General features: G+C 40.4%; 1 protein-coding gene across 4 annotated transcripts in view; it reads left to right on the plus strand.

The window, feature by feature from the left end:
• Positions 1 to 15,365, plus strand: part of LOC123683372 — a 173,849-nt gene extending 158,484 nt beyond the window's left edge. For 3 of the 4 annotated variants that reach the window (XM_045622379.1, XM_045622378.1, XM_045622377.1), the window contains 9 exons: positions 8,045 to 8,295; positions 8,346 to 8,563; positions 11,400 to 11,555; positions 11,710 to 11,944; positions 11,996 to 12,208; positions 12,483 to 12,735; positions 12,797 to 13,302; positions 13,393 to 13,817; positions 14,726 to 15,365. In XM_045622379.1, coding sequence (XP_045478335.1) covers positions 8,045 to 8,295; positions 8,346 to 8,563; positions 11,400 to 11,555; positions 11,710 to 11,944; positions 11,996 to 12,208; positions 12,483 to 12,735; positions 12,797 to 13,302; positions 13,393 to 13,817; positions 14,726 to 14,907 — 2,439 coding nt within the window. In that variant the 3' untranslated portion in view covers positions 14,908 to 15,365. The remainder of the gene's footprint in view (positions 1 to 8,044; positions 8,296 to 8,345; positions 8,564 to 11,399; positions 11,556 to 11,709; positions 11,945 to 11,995; positions 12,209 to 12,482; positions 12,736 to 12,796; positions 13,303 to 13,392; positions 13,818 to 14,725) is intronic. The other variant, XM_045622380.1, reaches the window with a different exon arrangement.
• The last annotated feature ends 2,972 nt before the right edge of the window (positions 15,366 to 18,337 follow it).

Genomic DNA, 18,337 nt, shown 5'->3' on the forward strand with positions numbered 1-18,337 from the left:
TGTCAAGAGCTAGCTGGCCTGAGAACCATTCATATGGGGAAGCCGGTCCTGGATACCCGTGATATAACGGCCAAGGCTCCTAAGGAAGTTGTCAGTTTTATCAACGCCATTGACAACCTCCTTGGGTTTCCATGAATGAGTAGGGTAGAGAACAAAAGATCTGCATGGTCGCAGTTCCCAGAAGGCTTACCGAGCCACAACGACCCCAGTTCGAATAATAATAAATATTAAGCAAATTCGAAGGAATATCTACCAAAGAGTGCCAAACTACCAGCCCCCTAGCTTTCTCTTGTACATTGAAAACCCTAAGCAATGGTTGAGGTGAATGAGGTGTTAGACTAATCGAAACTATCTCTTTGTCAACATTTCAATACCTTCCATTATGCCTCAAAACTTTCTATTTGAACTTTTCAAGATGACAACAACGTTCTCAAAAAGATTTGTTGAACACTTCCCAAGATTGAGAAAATTACGACATATACATTTAAAAAAACTCAGACATATCGAATATAAACGTATAGTTAGTACAATTTCCACATTCGTAACATTTTTTAGTACTGGTTTCAATTCAAGTACTATTTATCGAACAGAAACATATTCCCTCAATCTACATTCAATCGAGCAGAACCGGCAACGTCCGCCGAACCTTCGGTCGACTCCAGGATCGGATCTCGGAAGGTTATAAACTTCAAAAACCGGCAATATTAAACGTGTCAAGTCGGCCGTGCCGGCTGATTGAAAAATGGCCCTGCAGACGCAGACAACCTGAAGAACGGCTTTATTAAAAACTTTTCTTATTATGTTATTTTTTTTCCGGGCCTACGGATCCGGGCGGCGACACCGATTTCGCCGCGACAATCTGATCTTCGCAGACGCGTTTAGGAACTTTTATTATTTTTTATGGAGGAGGAGGGGGGAGTTCCAATTTTCCGACCGTTCGGCCGGGTCAAAACAGATGGAGGTCCCCTTTTTCTCCCCCAATCTGGTCGATTAGATCGTTCCTCGTCCCTGATTTAATAAGGGGATTTGGGATTGATGACTTACGATTCTCATTATTGAGGGGGGAGTTTTGTAAGAGAAGGTGAGAAGGGAAAGCCAGGGGAAAAATTCTGAGAGGGAAATTTGAGAACTTTACGAAACACTCAGGCAGGCCAATTTAATGGTCGGTGAGTGTAACACACAGGTGTAAGTTTGGTGGCTAAAAGCACAATAATTAATGAGGGTAACTTTCAGTAGGCTAGCTACCTCATTTCAAAGAGATCTTGGAAATAATAGTTAATGTAGCTGTTAGTTATATCTTCCATAACAATTATACGCTCTGTTCCATCCTCGATGACTCCGTTGTCAATTTCTTTGGCATACAAATTGAACAGAAGGATAGAAAACACACACCCTTGTCTGACTTCTCACATTATAGCCACCTCTTCATATGTCCGACCCTTAACTGTAATATCAGCTGTGTGATTCAAGTATTAGCCTATCTCAGCAGTCTATGCCTTTATCTTCCATTATAGGCATTTCTTTCATTAAATGGGTTCAAATGCCTCCTCATAATCTACAAATCAGGCTAATACATCGATATTTACATCCCCATATCGTTGTATGAGAACTTAGATGCTAAAAAGCGCCTACCTTGTAACAAAACCTGTTCTGGAACTAAATTGAGACATACTGATGTGTTTTTCACATCTGGTGTATAATCTAGAATGAATCACTTCCTGAAGCAACTCGTATACACATATTGAGGATGTTGTATGGCTTTTTTGAAACAGCCCATCAAACTGTGACTTTTGAGTTGTGAGGGAATCTTTGGTGAAGCTGTAAAGGTTGCTGTCAGTTGCCAGAAACGTAATTTTTGCTTATGAACACTCCCTGAAGAATGTTTATCGTAAAGCGAGCTCATGAGGTTTTTCTGGACCAAAATGATCAAAATGATCCCTTCTGAATGAATAAGATGAATAATAGTAGCCCTAGAACGTCCTCTGAGGCACCCCCACAACCCAAGGTTATTGTAAAATAGCTTTTGGTCTTCTAGTGCAACTCTATCACGTCGCGATCGTAACTTGCCAAAACTCTCAGCGTGGAATCAAACCTCTCTGAAACTGTTTACCACTCCAAGCCGTCTCCATCAGGTTCTGCATAATCCTCCGGGATTACAACCCACGTCGACAGACCGAACGGCGTCCATATTTCAAAGTTTTATCCGGAGTAATCGCTAAGTGGGCTCATAATCGAGTGGAGAACTGTAAAAAGGGTTGGGGGTGGGAGCAAAAAGGTGCAAAACATCGCAGACGTCTCCTCTCCGGCCCCCTCGTCACCTCGCCCGCCCCTCGACGTCTCCCGTCGCTTTTAATTGATATAAATTTCTCGGAGACTCCGAGGCCTTAACGAAGAAGTTTTAATAATGGCATCAGCGCAGAGGGGTCGGAGGGGCGTGTGGAGGTACCGAACTTAATTTTTGTCCTAATTTAATTTCCCGAGATTTGGCTTCGTTTGTTGTCATTTTCGTTGCGAAAAACGAGACGTTGGAAAATGAATTCTGATTAGGTTTTGGAGCTCGCTCCAGAGAAATGGATTTTTCTAGGTTATCGTTGGGATTTATGTTTGCCAGATTTGGATTGCAAGCCGTGTTTGATCTATTTGAACTTCAAAGGTCCTAACCCTGCCGGTTGGCAGGATTAGGATCATTGAAATCAGCAACCAATTTGAGTTTAACCAACATTTCATTCGTATGTTTAGTCTTCATCAAGGCTGCAGAGAAAACAAGCAAAATTGAAATAAATTGAAGTATCAAATATGTTTGAATAAAAGGTATAATCAATTTTGAAAACAACAGTCCCAGCGTCTGTGGAAATCATAAAAAAAAACTGATAACTTGTTGATCCATGCTTTGTTTGCATTGCAGCACTGCACAAAAAAATTGGTAAACAAGTTATCAGTTGTTTTCATGATGTTATACAGCTTTTATGATTCCGATTACTAAACCCTCATAGTCTGGAAACTGGAACAACCAGTTTATCGAACATTAAAAATTCAAACCTGTCTACGGCAGATTCGGCAACACCGGTTACTGGGATTCGATTACGAAAACGCCATCTTATCAGATGCTCCGCGAGATTTCATCTCGGAGTTTTGACGAGATGTTTCAGTCTCCAAGATGGATTGCTACGAAAGGAGACAAGAGCAAGGGATTTTTCCATCGCGATATATCAAAAGTTTTCAGATATTCAATCCTGTCTCCTCCCGAAGTTCGGATATAAAGAGGGGAATGAAATGTAATCGAATTAAATGTTGTTATAGATGATGCCAGAGAGACACGGTTGGGTCTTTTCAATCTGCGACACAACTTTTTTTTTTTCTGTTGGTTCGTCCCGTTTCATATCGATATCTGTCAGTGCAAGGGGGAAACTTGTGCCTTATAGACATTCAATCTACTTCTATTCGATCTTATTTTGGACTTCTATTCGATCTTATTTTTCCAACCTTATCCCATCTATGCTTTAGGCGAGCGATTTTAAATCATTTGGTCCTAAAAAATTGAATTTTCATCAAATGGAAAATGATTTCTATTGGGAAAATCAAAGAGGATTCTTTAACTTTTAGACAGGCAAGTAATAACCTGCAATAAATAAATGGTACAGGTCATTCAATAAATACTGGACCTGGAGCACAGATGTAACACATCGCTAGTACTATTGAGGGCCAGATCTGGTGAATACGGTGGATGCAGAAGCAATTTGAAGCCCAATTCTTGCAAATCTGCCATTGTTTTCATTGATTTGTGACACGGCGCATTGTCTTGATGAAACAGCACCTTTTTTTCTTCAAATGGGGCCGGAAACTCTTCATCAAGCCAAGAATCTGCTTCAACTGTATTTTTTCCCTTCAAAAAGCAATATTTTATCAGCACACGATATTCTTTCTTTTTTTTCATCTTTTTTCAAATAACAAAAGTAGCTACACTCACAACGCAATATCTCACAAACTGATGGTCGCACTGGTGTCAAATTTTAACACGTATCGTATGAAAGTTGGTACTAACTAAAAATCATATGGATATGGATACTAGCACTGCCATCTGTGCATCAGACCGGGACTTTTCAAATGGGCCTAATACGTACATCAATTAACTCTGATTTTCATGAGTTCACTAAACGTAAAGCATCGATCAAGATCTCAGATCGATTCCCCACGTTATAGACTAAACGATAACAAGATCAAAGCAGCCGCCACCCTAGGAACCTTCCGATAAGGGTCCATCGACCCCACTCGGTGTACAGAGCCCTCTATTCAGAATCCGTCCGTGTACCAACATAATACCGTAGAAACGAGTGTTATTAATTAGCAGCTCAGAATCCGTAAGTGTGGTGAATGGGCTTTAGTCTAGGGTCTCTAACTAGCAAAGTCTGCTTTTCGAATCTCACACATCACATTTGCCGTTCCGTCGACGATACATAATAGCACCGGGAGGCTGAGGAGGGAAGGAGGAAGCTGGAAATATGGGCCGCAGTGGCGTAAAGTCGAGGTGGGGGTCGGTGATCAATTCCAACTGGCGTCGGTATGATTCATAAAGGGTTATTTTCTAGAGAAGGGGGGGGATTTGGGCGTTTGAGGTTCATAGAGGGCGTTTGTGCGAATCAATTATGTTGTAATGAGTGTCGCGAATGGTTTTATGATATCCTTTTGATGTCTAGATCCTCCGAGATGGCATTCTCGTATTCATCTCGTGATTCTGTGCGCCGTTGCCTGGAGAGATTTGGAAGAGATATGTCAGTCGTTTGAGCTGTTTGCGGCTGTTAAAGTTTAGTTTTAGTGTGAACGGAATGATATAATTGTTTCAGCGTTTGATGATCATTCGAGTAGGTGGGGAAAGAGTGGTTCTGATATTAAAACACAACAATAGTTATGAGGATGCATTATATGAGGTAATAGATGCTGTCTGGAAGGGGGAAGAAAGACTAATAATGACTCAGCCAACATGGTTCTAGAGGACCTGTTCATAGAACAGGTGAACAAAAACTTGGCATGCTGATTACTGACAGTCTAGACCCAGACTGCGAAATGATATCAAGAATAGAGTTTGCTATCTATGTTTATTACTCTGAGCTTGAAACCAATTACATTTATCTCGCCACATCTAAAATGACACATCACTTCTTATATGTGACATTTATTTGCAAATACTACTAAGTTGCTAAGTTATCAACGTCGTTGTTTGGTGCTGCCTCTCTGCATTTAGGTGGAATAAAAAAGAACCTTCCAAATTATCAAGTTTGAGTTTGAAGACTTGGGTTCAATATTCTAGAGAAACCGGTTTATCATCGTTTTGTACTGTTTCATGAAATAGGAGTAAATAATAAAGTATAGTGTGCAAAATTCGCCCAATCCTAATCCAGCTGCTTCGCTCCCATAATCTGAACCAGTTACAACCACCATTTGTATCTCGTTACCGAACCCTTATGAATGATGGAGATGACGTTCTCGCCACGTTCTCGATATCGCCCGGTTGTTCGTTCCCCCCAACGCCCCTCTGGCGTCAACCCCACCCCCAATTTCACCCTCTCGCCACAAGCATTTCAAAACGACGTTGCTCCATAATACACAAGTTGCCAGACAGTTATAGTTGACTAATGAGTATTCTCAGCACCGTTCCGAACTACTTTACTAATTAATTATCAGTTAGAAACCGCCACACGGATGCGTTCAGGCCCGCAAGACAAGGCCGGATCTTTAATTTCGTCCGATGTGATGGATATCCCGGAGGATGTGCTGGATTCCTTTGTATGCGGTTCTCCGATAGGAATGGTGCAATTGTAATGGCAACATTTTGTATATTTTTGATATTTTTCATGTCGTTTGTGTTTAGTAGGTTATGGCATTCAATCATGAAAAAATATACGCTTCCAAAACTCTTAGAAATTGTTAAATGGTTTTATCAAAATCTGTGCTCACTTGTGAATAATAAAAGAAACTTAAGAAGAATTCATGAAAATAATAAAAGAAACTTAAGAAGAATTCATGAACGACATTGTTCGATTGATCGCCTCACTATTCTTCTAGACAAATTTGAAAGAGGTACAGGTGCAGGTGTTAAGAAAATTCACTCTCAAATGTTTCTTTAATACAACGAATTGTGGGTCGATTAACTGAATAATATATTCCATGAATTATTCTTAAATTTCTTTCAGTAATCACAAATGAACACTGGTTTTGATAAAACATTCAAACCGTTTCTAGTTCTTCTTCTGTTAAATAAAAGCGGGCCTAGAGTTGATCCTTGGGGAACACCATTTTCATTATTCATATTTACGAAGGATGTTTTATTTTTAAATTTTGAATTATGTCGGAATGTGAGATGAACGAGTCAGTCTTGTAATATTTTAAAAGAATTAATCCTGATAACCCTTCCATCTGTTTTTTTTTATTTCGGTGAATCCAATGACTTAATTTGTATCGAAAGGACATCGACTTCTCTGAAAGTCCTCCTATCGCCTTCCCTCTATTTCTAAAACCCTTCCAGAACTGATTCACCCCCCCAAAATCCACCCTTTCCACCAACCCCCTTCCCCCCGACCGGTATTCAGCGTTTCGACGTTCGAAATTCCTGAAGAAGGCATTCCCGATGTCACGTCTTGCACGTCGAACATAAACTCACACTCTATACCCCGTCATTCATGAATAATGAAAAGGAAAATTAATTAGGAAGCTCCGCAGTGACGTAACTCTTCGCCCCGTGCCTCGCTCAAGGTAGGGAAATCCAATTATCCGACCATTCATTCGGTTCCGGGCGAGAGAACGCCGAGTTTTCGGCTATAAACACGGGGAGAATTGGCTGGAAAATGTTCCCGGAGTCTCTCGTCGGGGGCGTCTGAAGAATTCCAACATCATTGCCTGTCATTTTACACCAATTGCTTGGGGGGTTTTTTCATCGTGTGTGGTTGGCTGGTGATGATACGTTGGTCGAGAAAAATTGATTAGGAAAGGTTGTCGTTTTTGCTAGTCGGCTATGGAACTCTGGGAAATGTCACAACTAAGGCTCTGTGTGTGTCTGAGCACTTTAAGGTTAGAATCTATGGTCTAAATAAGTGTATTTAGAGAAGCTACCAAAGGCTAGCTTCACTCTCCAGTGATGGATCTGGAAAAGTACATATTCGGTCAATGGAAAGCCTACTAATGCTACTAATAACTAAGAAATATTACATGATCCTTGTTTCGTTAAGTCTGCAATTGCGGAAAGACAACAACTTACCCTATTGCTGCTAGGCTCCCCACGTGATAGACGTGAAAAAAAAATTGTTGAACTCTCAAAAAAATTATCAAAGGTAACATCTATTCAGTCTCTTCCTGAGGGTTAAAAAAACCAGTTCGGAAAGATTTTCAACGATAGGAGTTAGGCAACAGGACAAAACTCTAGAGGAGCACACTAGGAATGGTGCAAGCAAAAATTTTCTCAGAGTTTTTACCATCCTATACCGAGAAGTTTCTGCAGCTGCTAGTAGCTTTGGACTTGATGGATCACAGCAAATTAGATCTCCAGGATGTGTAAATTGGAGAAGGAAAAGCCAAACATGAAGAGCAAATCTTCAATCCCCATATTATAAAGCCGAGATTCCTATCATTGTCAGTGAAATACCAATATAGACTGAAAGTTCTATAACTATCGCAGTTATGAAGACCAATCTCAATCCAATTTGAATCTGAATTCGCAGGTTTTTTTTGTGTTCCCTTGTGGCTTTTATGTACTTAAAAGTATAGTTTAAATCAATGAATGGGAAAAGTCATCGAAAGACTAATCTTGATTTACAGCTTCTATTATTCAACAACATAACGTTAAATGCATAGATGTATATAAGTACTTTTTCAAACTTCTTTCATCATACAAAAAACTCCAAAATACCTCAATATGTTCCTAAAATTACCCAAAAACGTTTCTTTAAACATAGTTGTCAGCTAAGAATACTTAACTATTCTCTATTTTGTTCTAGTTGCCCTACTCTGGTCGTGAGCAAGTAAAATACTAACTCCACATTTTTTTTCCTTTCAGATAGTAGATGGCAACGCCAAAACGGACGTCTCCAACAGGAAAGAGCCAGGCCTCTTCTGCGGCGAGAGCGAACAGCCCCAGATCTTCATGTCGGAGACCTCCTTCGTCAAGGTTCTGTTCCACAGCGACAACTTCACCGACCAGACCTACTTCAGCTTCGACACCAAAGCAGAACAGCAACTGGTGGTCTATCTGAGGTACGGCCAGCATCCGGAGCTGTATCCCAACCGGAGGGGGGAGGTGGTGCATGGGTAAGTCCGGTGATACTTGCAGAAACTAGGTTGTAACGGAGATGTTGCAGGTCTTACTGTGAGAGAATATTTAGAGACTGCCGCTTGCAGACGTGCTACGTGCAATCGCCTGCTTACCCTGGGGTCTACCCTAGGAACCTTCACTGCCGTTATTATCTGAACACACGGTTGCCTTTCATCAAATTGTACATAGAAAACGAGGAGTTCAACATCGATGGACAGAGGTGCGAGAACATCATGACTTGTCCCATGAGGCCGATTTCGTCAGGTGGGTTAAGTACTCTAGTTCCTCATAGGTAGGCTCTAGCCAACAACTTTTATTGTATACCCTGCTTACCTATTTTAAAAATAGACAAGAAAAACAAGGTCTTTTGAATCTGGGTTCCCGGCCACTCGGGATTTAGAGGGAATGAAGAGGCCAACACACTTGCCAGAAAAGGAGCACAAACTGCTTTCATGGGCCTGGAACCTATCTGTGGCGTAGACAAATGTACCTACAAGAAAGAGTTGCAGGAGAAGGAAGTAACCGAAAGAGAAGAAATACTCTGGCGGAATCTTCCTGGTTTGGATCACTCCAAAAAGTTTCTTCGAAACTTTGACTCTACGAGATCCAAGAAGAATCTTAGGATCTTAGTAAAAATATGCTACACCTCCTCACTGGATTCCTTACAGGTCATGGTCGCCTTAGAAAACACCTCATGAGAATGGGTCTAACAGAAAATGACGAGTGCAGGTTCTGTGGGGAGGAGGAAGAAACTCCGGATCACCTGGTGACAGAATGCCTCGCCATCGCTAGCCAAGGCAATACCTTCTTTGGTCACGAAACTTGTAGAAGAGAGAAATTAGCATCTTTGAAGCCATCCCAGATATTGGAGTTCATTAGAACTCTGGAACTGGAAGGCGAGCTGTAAATCATGTTATGGGGAGAATAGTTCTGATGGGGGCCACAATAGAACTCCTTAATTGAATCTAATCTAATCAAATACCCTGCTCACCAATTATCAAGGAGATTTTATGCCTTATTGGCAAACTAAATCGTGTCCATGGAGGACATAGCTATTTCTTTGTAAGGGTCTGGAACTGGCTTGTCCAACAGTATGTTTTTCAGGCTGACCAGTTCTGTGTATTTGTATAGAATGTGTTCAGCAGCTTCTGTAACTTTCTTGTGCCGATACGTAGGAGATATCTATACCAACAGTAAATCGTCAGCAGTACCATATAGCCTTATCTAAATCTCATCAGGTTCCATTTCTTCCAGGCCTCTTATGTCGTTGTCCACTAGGTAGTTGTCTATACTTTTTTTGTGTTAAATAAATATTATTCATCTCTTCGAAAACAACCATTTAGGCTGAACTAGGTAGTTGTCTCAAATATCACGTCCTATCATCGTAGTAGCTTCGAAAGTAATGAAAGTAAATCCATCCAAATTTCCATCTAATCATAACACTCTAGTAGACTGCCCCTGCGATCGATATCTCACCTCCAAGTTCCCGGCTTATCCCTCCAACTTTTTCGGCTATGAACTCTTAACATTGTACGAGTTCTCCCAGATGTTTCGCAGACTTAATTCCCTTCCAAATTAAACGAATGGGTCCTAGCGAGGATACGTGGTTATTGCCTCGGCATCGGGGGAGAGGCCTTCCTCGACGTCGTAAGTTTTTCCCTCCGCCTCATTCCACAGAAAGTTGAGAGTCCGAAAGTGTCCCGCGCGGAAATTAGTGATGTAAAAGTGCCCCGTTTATGTCGCCCTAACTTTTCCCGCTTCGTTTTATTGGCGGGCTGCGTTCGGGCGGCGGAGGTACGAAAATATCAATTCTTCTTGCTGGATTTTCGCCCTACTGGCGGTTGAAAGGAGGATATTTGAACGAACAGTTGACGGAATGTGAGACGGCAGCGCTGTGACGGTCGGTAGTGGAATTAGATGACAGAAATATAAATATTTAAGAAATTTCTTGGTACGTTTGAGTTAAGTTGCATAGAAAACCTGGTGTGTTTACTCATACCTGTAAAACTTTCAGACAAACGGGAGATTTTTCAGATGTATACCTACTTGATATCGAGGGATCGCGTCTGTTTCAGATGGCGCATACATCGTTTACATTTGACATTTCTCTCGATTCTCGGCTCTCGTGACCTTTGAGTATAGAACAATAATATTTTATATTCTATGCTCGTAACAATCTTCTATACTTTGTCATTATATTCCATTAATTTCAGATTCGATAGGAACTGAATTGTTATTTATTGTGAAAGTTTGTAAAGTCTAAAATCAGTATTTCATTTTCAAACGGCGCCAGGCAGATAGCAGGAATTCAAAAATTTCTGAACAGCGCCTCTTACAGAACTCTGGTGAAGCAGAACACCAAAGCAATAGGTAGATATCTCAAAAAGTCTGAAACAAAATCGAATCAGCACACACCAGGGATTCTATGCATCTTAGTTTCAGTTTATTTATCTGTTGAATGGTTTCGTAGCTATTTGAAATAACATTTTTTCAGTATGAGTACTTGAAGACTTCAAAAAAAAATGCTCCAGGAAAAAAAAATTGGCTCTAGCCAATACAAATACGAATCTTTCTATAGAAAGAGTATTGAAAAGTTTGAGGAGCATTAGAGTACTTGTATCACTCTTGAAGGTGACTATTTTGACGAATGAGGTCGAATTTGTAAGAAAGAATGTTTTTTAATAAACTTATTCAGTAATGTGTCTCAATTTCAAGATGCATATTGGCCTGATATTCGTTTTGAACGAATTAAATCGACATTTCGACCTGGAACGTATCCTGAAATATTCAAATCGATATATCTCATCTGTCGTTCCCTTCCTATTTCGGCTTTTATGCGAACGTATTGTTTTTCAGCTTCAGGAAATGGATGAAAACTCAATTTAGGATTTATTTTAGCTGGAGAACCCCCGGGAAACCGAACAATGAAGATTAATAATACCAGTGGGGGATTCAAAGTTGGATAAAAGAACAATGAACCTCAATTAACACTCAACTTTCAATCGAACACATGTAAAACTATACATTAACGAATCTGATGTACTTTTAATGAAGCCACGTTCATATCGAATTTCCTCTGAGAGCTGGTATGTTTTTTCAGGCCAAGAGAACTGTCCGTACGATTATATCAAGATCTACGATGGTAAAAATGAATTCAGCCCGATCATTGGGACGTTTTGTGGCATGGGAAAGTTTCCCTACTCCATAATCGGCACTTCCCAGGACCTCTTCGTCGAATTTGTATCGTCGCCTGCAGGTGAGTTGTAAGGCAACAATTAAACATCAAAAGAGAACTTTTTTACGTCTCCAGTGTTTCCACGCATTCAATTTACAGTTCTGACGATATCCAAATCAGCAAAAATACACGAGCGTTATCTTGTTGTTATAACAACCGATTTGTTTTGTTTCAGGACCTATGTTAAACACCGGATTCCATTTCAACGTAGGCAACTGGCCCGGTCACGTGGATACCGCCGGAAGCAGGAACGGAACCTGCGATTGGCTGTTGTCCAGCGAGTCCCTGAGGGCGTCCGGGGACTCCGAAGGGATCTTCCTGTCAGTGGCGCACTGGTACCCCCCGCACACGAGCTGTACCTACCTTATGCAAGGGGAGGAAGGGGAGATCGTCAGACTGTATTTCCCCAGGTGAGATCCGAATCCATTCAACAGCTGTCAGAGCTGACTCCGTTCCTTCAGTTTCAGGATAAACAGGATAGAATCCCCGATTCAGCCTATAGAGGGCGACTGCGGTGAGTCCTTGACGCTGTACGACGCTTCTTGGCCAGACGACTCGAAGATCATCAAGACCTTCTGCGACACCTTCTCCAAGGCGATGGAAAAGCACGATTTCGTTTCGACTGGAAACGCTCTGTTTGTGAGGTTTGAGAGCAAGACCGGAAGCTACAGCGGGTGAGTTTGAAGGCTCTACTAGCAGTAAACCTAAAAAAAAATTGTGGTCCCTATTTTTAGGAAAAGTAAAAATTTCCTCTTTTTACTTAATACTTGTCATAGCTTCTCTGATTCGAGTTCCTTCATCACGTCACACTTTGAGCTCAACTTTATTATTCTAGCTCCATCTCACCTCAAAATGTTCTAATTATTTTATTTTATTCATTATGTTGTTTTAATTTTTTTATGGCCGATGTCTTCAACATATCCATGATAATATTGTGTGTTTACTTAGGTCTTCCCTTTACTACTGGGCCCACTACGACTTCTTCAACAACACCAAACTAGGGGAACCAGTCCCAGGCAAGGCTTGCGACGAAGTCTTCGCTTCTTGGAGGCAGAGCAAGGGGACTTTGAGGTCTCCTCTCAACACCCTGGTCTACAAGCAAGGAACGGCAAGTGAAGACGTACAGTGTCTGTATAGATTCGTTACGGACAAAAGGCTCTTCGCCAGGGTCATTTTAACCATAAAGAGTATAAGTTTCAAGGTGAGGAAGAATTTCCCAGTTCCTTGGATGATGATCCCAACTTTGAAACGTTCTATTGCAGGATCACCCTTACAACCCGGGTCCATGTTCTAACTGTATCGAAGACAGGGTGGACAAGCTGTTGGTCTGGGAGCCTCTACCTCCTGGTGGCAACTCCACAGTCCACCCTCTACCTCTGAGCAAGGCGGTGCAAAGTGGAGAAGCGACGTGCTTTTGTACTAGACTGCCGCAGCCCAAACAGGTCAGTAGATGCGAAAACTTTAAACTCGTATCTTTTCAAACGCTCGCTTGTAATCTGTTCCAGATCATATCGAAAGGAGAACAGCTGAACCTCCAGCTCATAGTGGACCAAGCACATTCCGCGCTGAGTTATTTCAAGCACAGCGCCCCTCTCTTCGAGGCAACATACGAGTTCGTTCATGGGCCTCTTTGTGGGCCGCCAATAATCCAACCGGTCATAGACGGAGAGATTCACTACCCCTATTACGAGGCCATAGGTTACGTGGAACCTCCGAAGTCCATAAGGTGCATCTGGGAGATCAAGGTTAACAGGGACCGGGACTTATGGTGGGTTTTCTGGAAAATATGAATGTTTATTTGCAGTTTCATGCCTTGAAACTTCTTTGTTGATCGTGAAACTGATTTCAATTTTTGCAGGTTGCATTTCGAGAGGACCAAGTTCGCCTCCAAGTCCTGCGACGACGGTATCGTGGACCTCTTCCTCAGGGGAAAGACAGACCCCTACCTCTCCATCTGCGGGGAAAACGTCTCCATGATCAAGGAACTCCCAATACTCTCCGCCGCTGAACTGAGTCCCGACGGAAGCAATCCTTCCATCACCATCCAGTTCGTGGGCAGGACTTCACCAACCAGGGCGGCCTTCAAGATAGCCTGGACCGAACTCTTCCACTTGCCCAGAAACCAGGACGGCAGCCTCATGAGCTCCAGGTTGACGGAGGGAGGAGATCCCAACAGTGCGGAGGGATGCGAGTTCAGTTGTCCAGGAGATCAAGGACTTTGCATACCCACCAGATTGGTTTGTAACGGCGTCGTCAACTGTCCCAATGTCACGGGGGCTAAAGGTGAGGTCATAGAACGTTTTTTTTTTTTCAGTTTTAGAAAGTCTCGGAGGGATAATTGTAGATAGTACGAGCCGTAGATCAATTTGCTAGTAGTTCTAAAAAGCCAGTATTTGAATTCATTTTTGGCGATGATTCCTCAACCAATATAACAGGCCAATTGAAAATTTTACGGTCTACCATAGTAAAAAATTTTTTTTTTGGCAAAATTCGATTTTATTATTCAACATAATTGCCTTCGAAGGCGATACAGCGATTATAGCGATCTTCCAACTTTTCGATTACATTTTTGGTAACCATTTGTCTTTCGCTTCAAAATAGGCCTCAATTTCGGCGATTACTTCTTCATTGGCGCTAAATGTCTTTCCAGCGAGCATTCTTTTGAGGTCTAAGAACAGGAGAAAGTCGCTGGAGGCCAGATCTGGCGAATCCGGTGGATGCAGAAGCAATTCAAAGCCCAATTCAAGCACTTTTGCCATTGTTTTCAACGATTTGTGACACGGCGCATTGTCTTGATGAAACAGAACCTTCTTTTTCTCAAATGGGGCTGTTTTTCAACGATTTCACCTTTTAAACAATCCAAAAACGCTATATAATGATCGCTTTTGATGGTTCAGACCCTTTTGGAGGTAATCAATGAATATTATGCCTTGCGCATCCCGGAATACCGATGCCATAACCTTGCCAGTTGACTGTTGTGTTTTTCCTCGCTATGGATTCGGTTCATCGTGTGCAGTCCACTCAGCAGTCGATTGGACTCCGGAGTGAAATGATGGAGCCATGTTTTTTCAGAAGTTCGTGAGGGGAATTCAAATGGAGATATTTTTATACAGTATAATTAAGAAAATCCTAACACATCAAATAATCTTCTTATAATATATGAAATTTAATTCTCTGTTTCCTTTTTCCAGAAACAGACTTGAGCGACGAAGCAGAGGAACTTTGCAAGAAAGAGACCATGCCCGAGATCAACCTCAACCTCTTGTACGGGGCTGCGGGACTGCTGGTGCTGCTGACGTGTTCCTGCTGCCTTTGGCTGTGTAGACGCTGTTACAAGTGCTGTTGCACTGACGACGATGACGACGACGACTGAAACTCCTAGACGATTTTTTTTTCAAAGTTCAATTTCTCCCGATGAGCCTTACGAATCGTAGTTTGTAATTGTGATAATGAACAGTCCGAGGGATTCGCCGTACGGCAGGTGCGCGGGTGGGTGGGAGACCGGAGCTTTAACCTCGTCGAGCCGCAACGTCAATTGTTTTGGGGGATAACGCGCTCGAATGAGATAAGGCTAATCTGTTTCATTCCTCGGTCAATAAGATTTAAGTAGAGAACTCTTCAATTCGAATTGTTACGATCGTTGGAATCTGAAGTTTCCATTCGTTTAAAGTTATCCGGAACCTTGACTATCTGAACTAGACTTTCCAGGACGGTCTTGAGCCTTATCCCTCGTATTCGACAGATGGATTAAAATTAATTTTTCTAATTCTCATTGTGAATCGGAAATATAATTATTTTGGAGATAAGTTCTGAAGAACTGGGCAGGGTCACGCTGCAAAAATTTACCAAGAAAAAAGTCTCAGTACTCGGTCTTTTAAGTACCTTTAAAAGTTTAAGACTATACATAAAATTCAGTAAAGAATAAGAAAAAGTAATTAAAACATTAATTCATTACAAGAGACTACAGTCTAAAAAAATAATTATTACTAATCGGTTATTCAGTAATGAAGAAGATGTGAAAATCAAAAATACCAAATAAGAGAAAAACACTAACATTCAATTACAAGAGGAAAACTATACAGGGTTAGAACTATTTAGAGGGGCACTACAGGGAAATCGAAAACCGTTAGAGATACAGGGTGGATTAAATTCCAAAAAAGTTGCGTTATTTAGGTATTAGTGTGTTGGTTTCAACAGATTCGAAATATCTTCAATGGTTTCCGAGATATCTCGAAATAACTGAAAATCGATATTTTCTTTTTTTTTATATATATAACTCATTTGTTTCTGGAGATGATTTCACGAAATTCGGTTCATAGTCATTATCCGATATAGAGATACTAAATTTTTTCTGTTTGTCATTGTTTCAGAGACGCGATAGTCAAGTGATGATTTCACATATCAACTCTTCAAATTTGCATACCTATACTCGATATTTTTGTAGAGTGTGATACATTGTTGAATTTGTAATTTTTTTCTTTATCGCCACATAAGTTAAACCAATATGGCGTCCATAAGAAAAAAAAATTGACTATCGCGTCTCTGAAACAATGACAAACAGAAAAAATTTTATGACACCATTAGAATTTCTATATTGAATAATGACTATAAACCGAATTTCGTGAAGTTATCTCAAGAAACAAACGAGTTATACAGAAAAAAAAATCCCAATTTTCAGTTTTTTCTAGATATCTCGGGAACCATTGGAGATATTTCGGATCTGTTCACACCAACAGTCTAATCCCTAAATAACGCAATTTTTTTGTAATTTAAACCACCCTGAATCTCTAACGGTTTTGTAAATAGTTCTAACTTTCTAATTCTTATTTTCTGGAAAATTATTTTAAACACAAGATACAAAGTGATGCTGCCCAGTTCTGTTAATGAATAACGATACACCTGTGAATAAAAAGATCGACAAATACAAGTACCCTGTGTAGTAGTCTAAGTTTAAGTTAGTACCTATACTGCTCAACTTGAAACTTATTTTCCTAATAGATGCACGATGAGAAAACGACAGAACACACTTCCCAGCTAATGTTATAAATTGTAGTTATCAATTCTCTCTTCCATTACGTTTCATTTTGTCGTTTTACTTGTCGTGAACAATTGTTTATTGCACATTTTTAATGTTGAAAAAGCGAACATGTTCTAAAGTTTGTTTGTAAAAAAAAAATAAATACCTGACTAATTGAATATTTTGTATATAAATTATTGGAAGTTTTCATTTAGACCTAACTTGTACAAAATATTTACATGTAATTTCACATCCCAAATGATAATAAAGTATTGTTTTAAAAATGTGTATTTTTCACTACCTTTTTTATTTTTTCCTACATCAGATATATCTTGTGTGGTATGAGTTCTTTTAGAGTGTTTCAGTTTATCGCCTCTGAAATAACCTTGATCTATATATATAAAAATGAAATCAAGGCTTAAATATCTATTTCATTATTACAATTGGTACTATTTTTAATCAATCAATCAATCATCTTTATTGTTTATTATTATATACAAAAGTATTTACACACGTCAGACATCTGAAATACAACTGTAGGGTGTTTTTTTTCGAGGTATATAACTTTAAGTTGGCATTACTGTTCAAGATGGCGACCGATTTAACAGCTGTCAAGTGATTTATTCTCAGTTTGGTTTGGCAATTCATCATGAATATACTCACGCCTGAACAACGCTTGCAAATAGTGCAATTTCATTTCGAAAATAATGGTTCTGTGCGGAATACTTATCACGCACTACGTCCATTTTATTTTGTTTAGCGATGAAGCGCACTTCTGGTTAAATGGCTACGTCAACAAACAAAACTGCCACATTTGGAGTGAAGCTAATCCTCAAGTGTATGTGGAAACACCGTTACATCCAGAAAAACTGACTATTTGGTGCGCTTTATGGGCTGGTGGAATCATTGGTCCGTACTTCTTCAAAAACGATGATGGCCAGAACGTTACAGTCAATGGTGATCGGTATAAAGCCATGATTACTAACTTTTCCATTCCTGAATTGAACAACCATGATGTCCAGGAGCTGTGGTTCCAACAAGACGGCGCAACATGTCACACAGCTCGTGCCACAATCAATTTATTGAAAGACACGTTTGGTGACCGACTAATTTCACGTTTTGGACTTGTGAATTGGCCTCCAAGATCTTGTGATTTAACATCGCTAGACTACTTTCTGTGGGGCTATGTAAAGCCATTGGTCTATGCGGATAAGCCACAAACCCTTGACCATTTGGAAGACAACATTCGCCGTGTTATTGCCGATATACGGCCACAAATGTTGGAAAAAGTCATGGAAAATTGGACGTCCAGATTGGACTACATCCGAGCCAGCTGTGGCGGTCATATGCCAGAAATCATATTCAAAATGTAATGCCACAAGATTATCTTGCGGATAAATAAAATTCATGTCAATCGAATAACCCATTGTTGTTTAATTGCAATTTAAAGTTCTATAGCTCTAAAAAAAAACACCCTTTATTTCTTTTAGTCTTGGGTGTCAAAACAAGATTTTTTTTTCTAAGATCAGCTCAGCAAGCTGAGCTCTAGTAGTTAAAATCGATTAAACTTTTCTATGAACGATAAATTTTGAAAACTAGAATGCCATACCTAAAATGGGACTCACAAAGCGAATAGTAAGCTGTCCTTAGTGCATCCTGAGGTAGAGACAGCGCAAGACTTCTTAATAGGAATATATTCCTTGATATCCGAGCAGACAGGAAACCAACATGCGCACTCCAAGTGAGCTTAGTGTCCATAAATAATAAGGACTCATCTAAATCGTTT

Source organism: Harmonia axyridis, chromosome 6, assembly GCF_914767665.1.
Source record: "Harmonia axyridis chromosome 6, icHarAxyr1.1, whole genome shotgun sequence".
Lineage (NCBI taxonomy): Eukaryota > Metazoa > Arthropoda > Insecta > Coleoptera > Coccinellidae > Harmonia > Harmonia axyridis.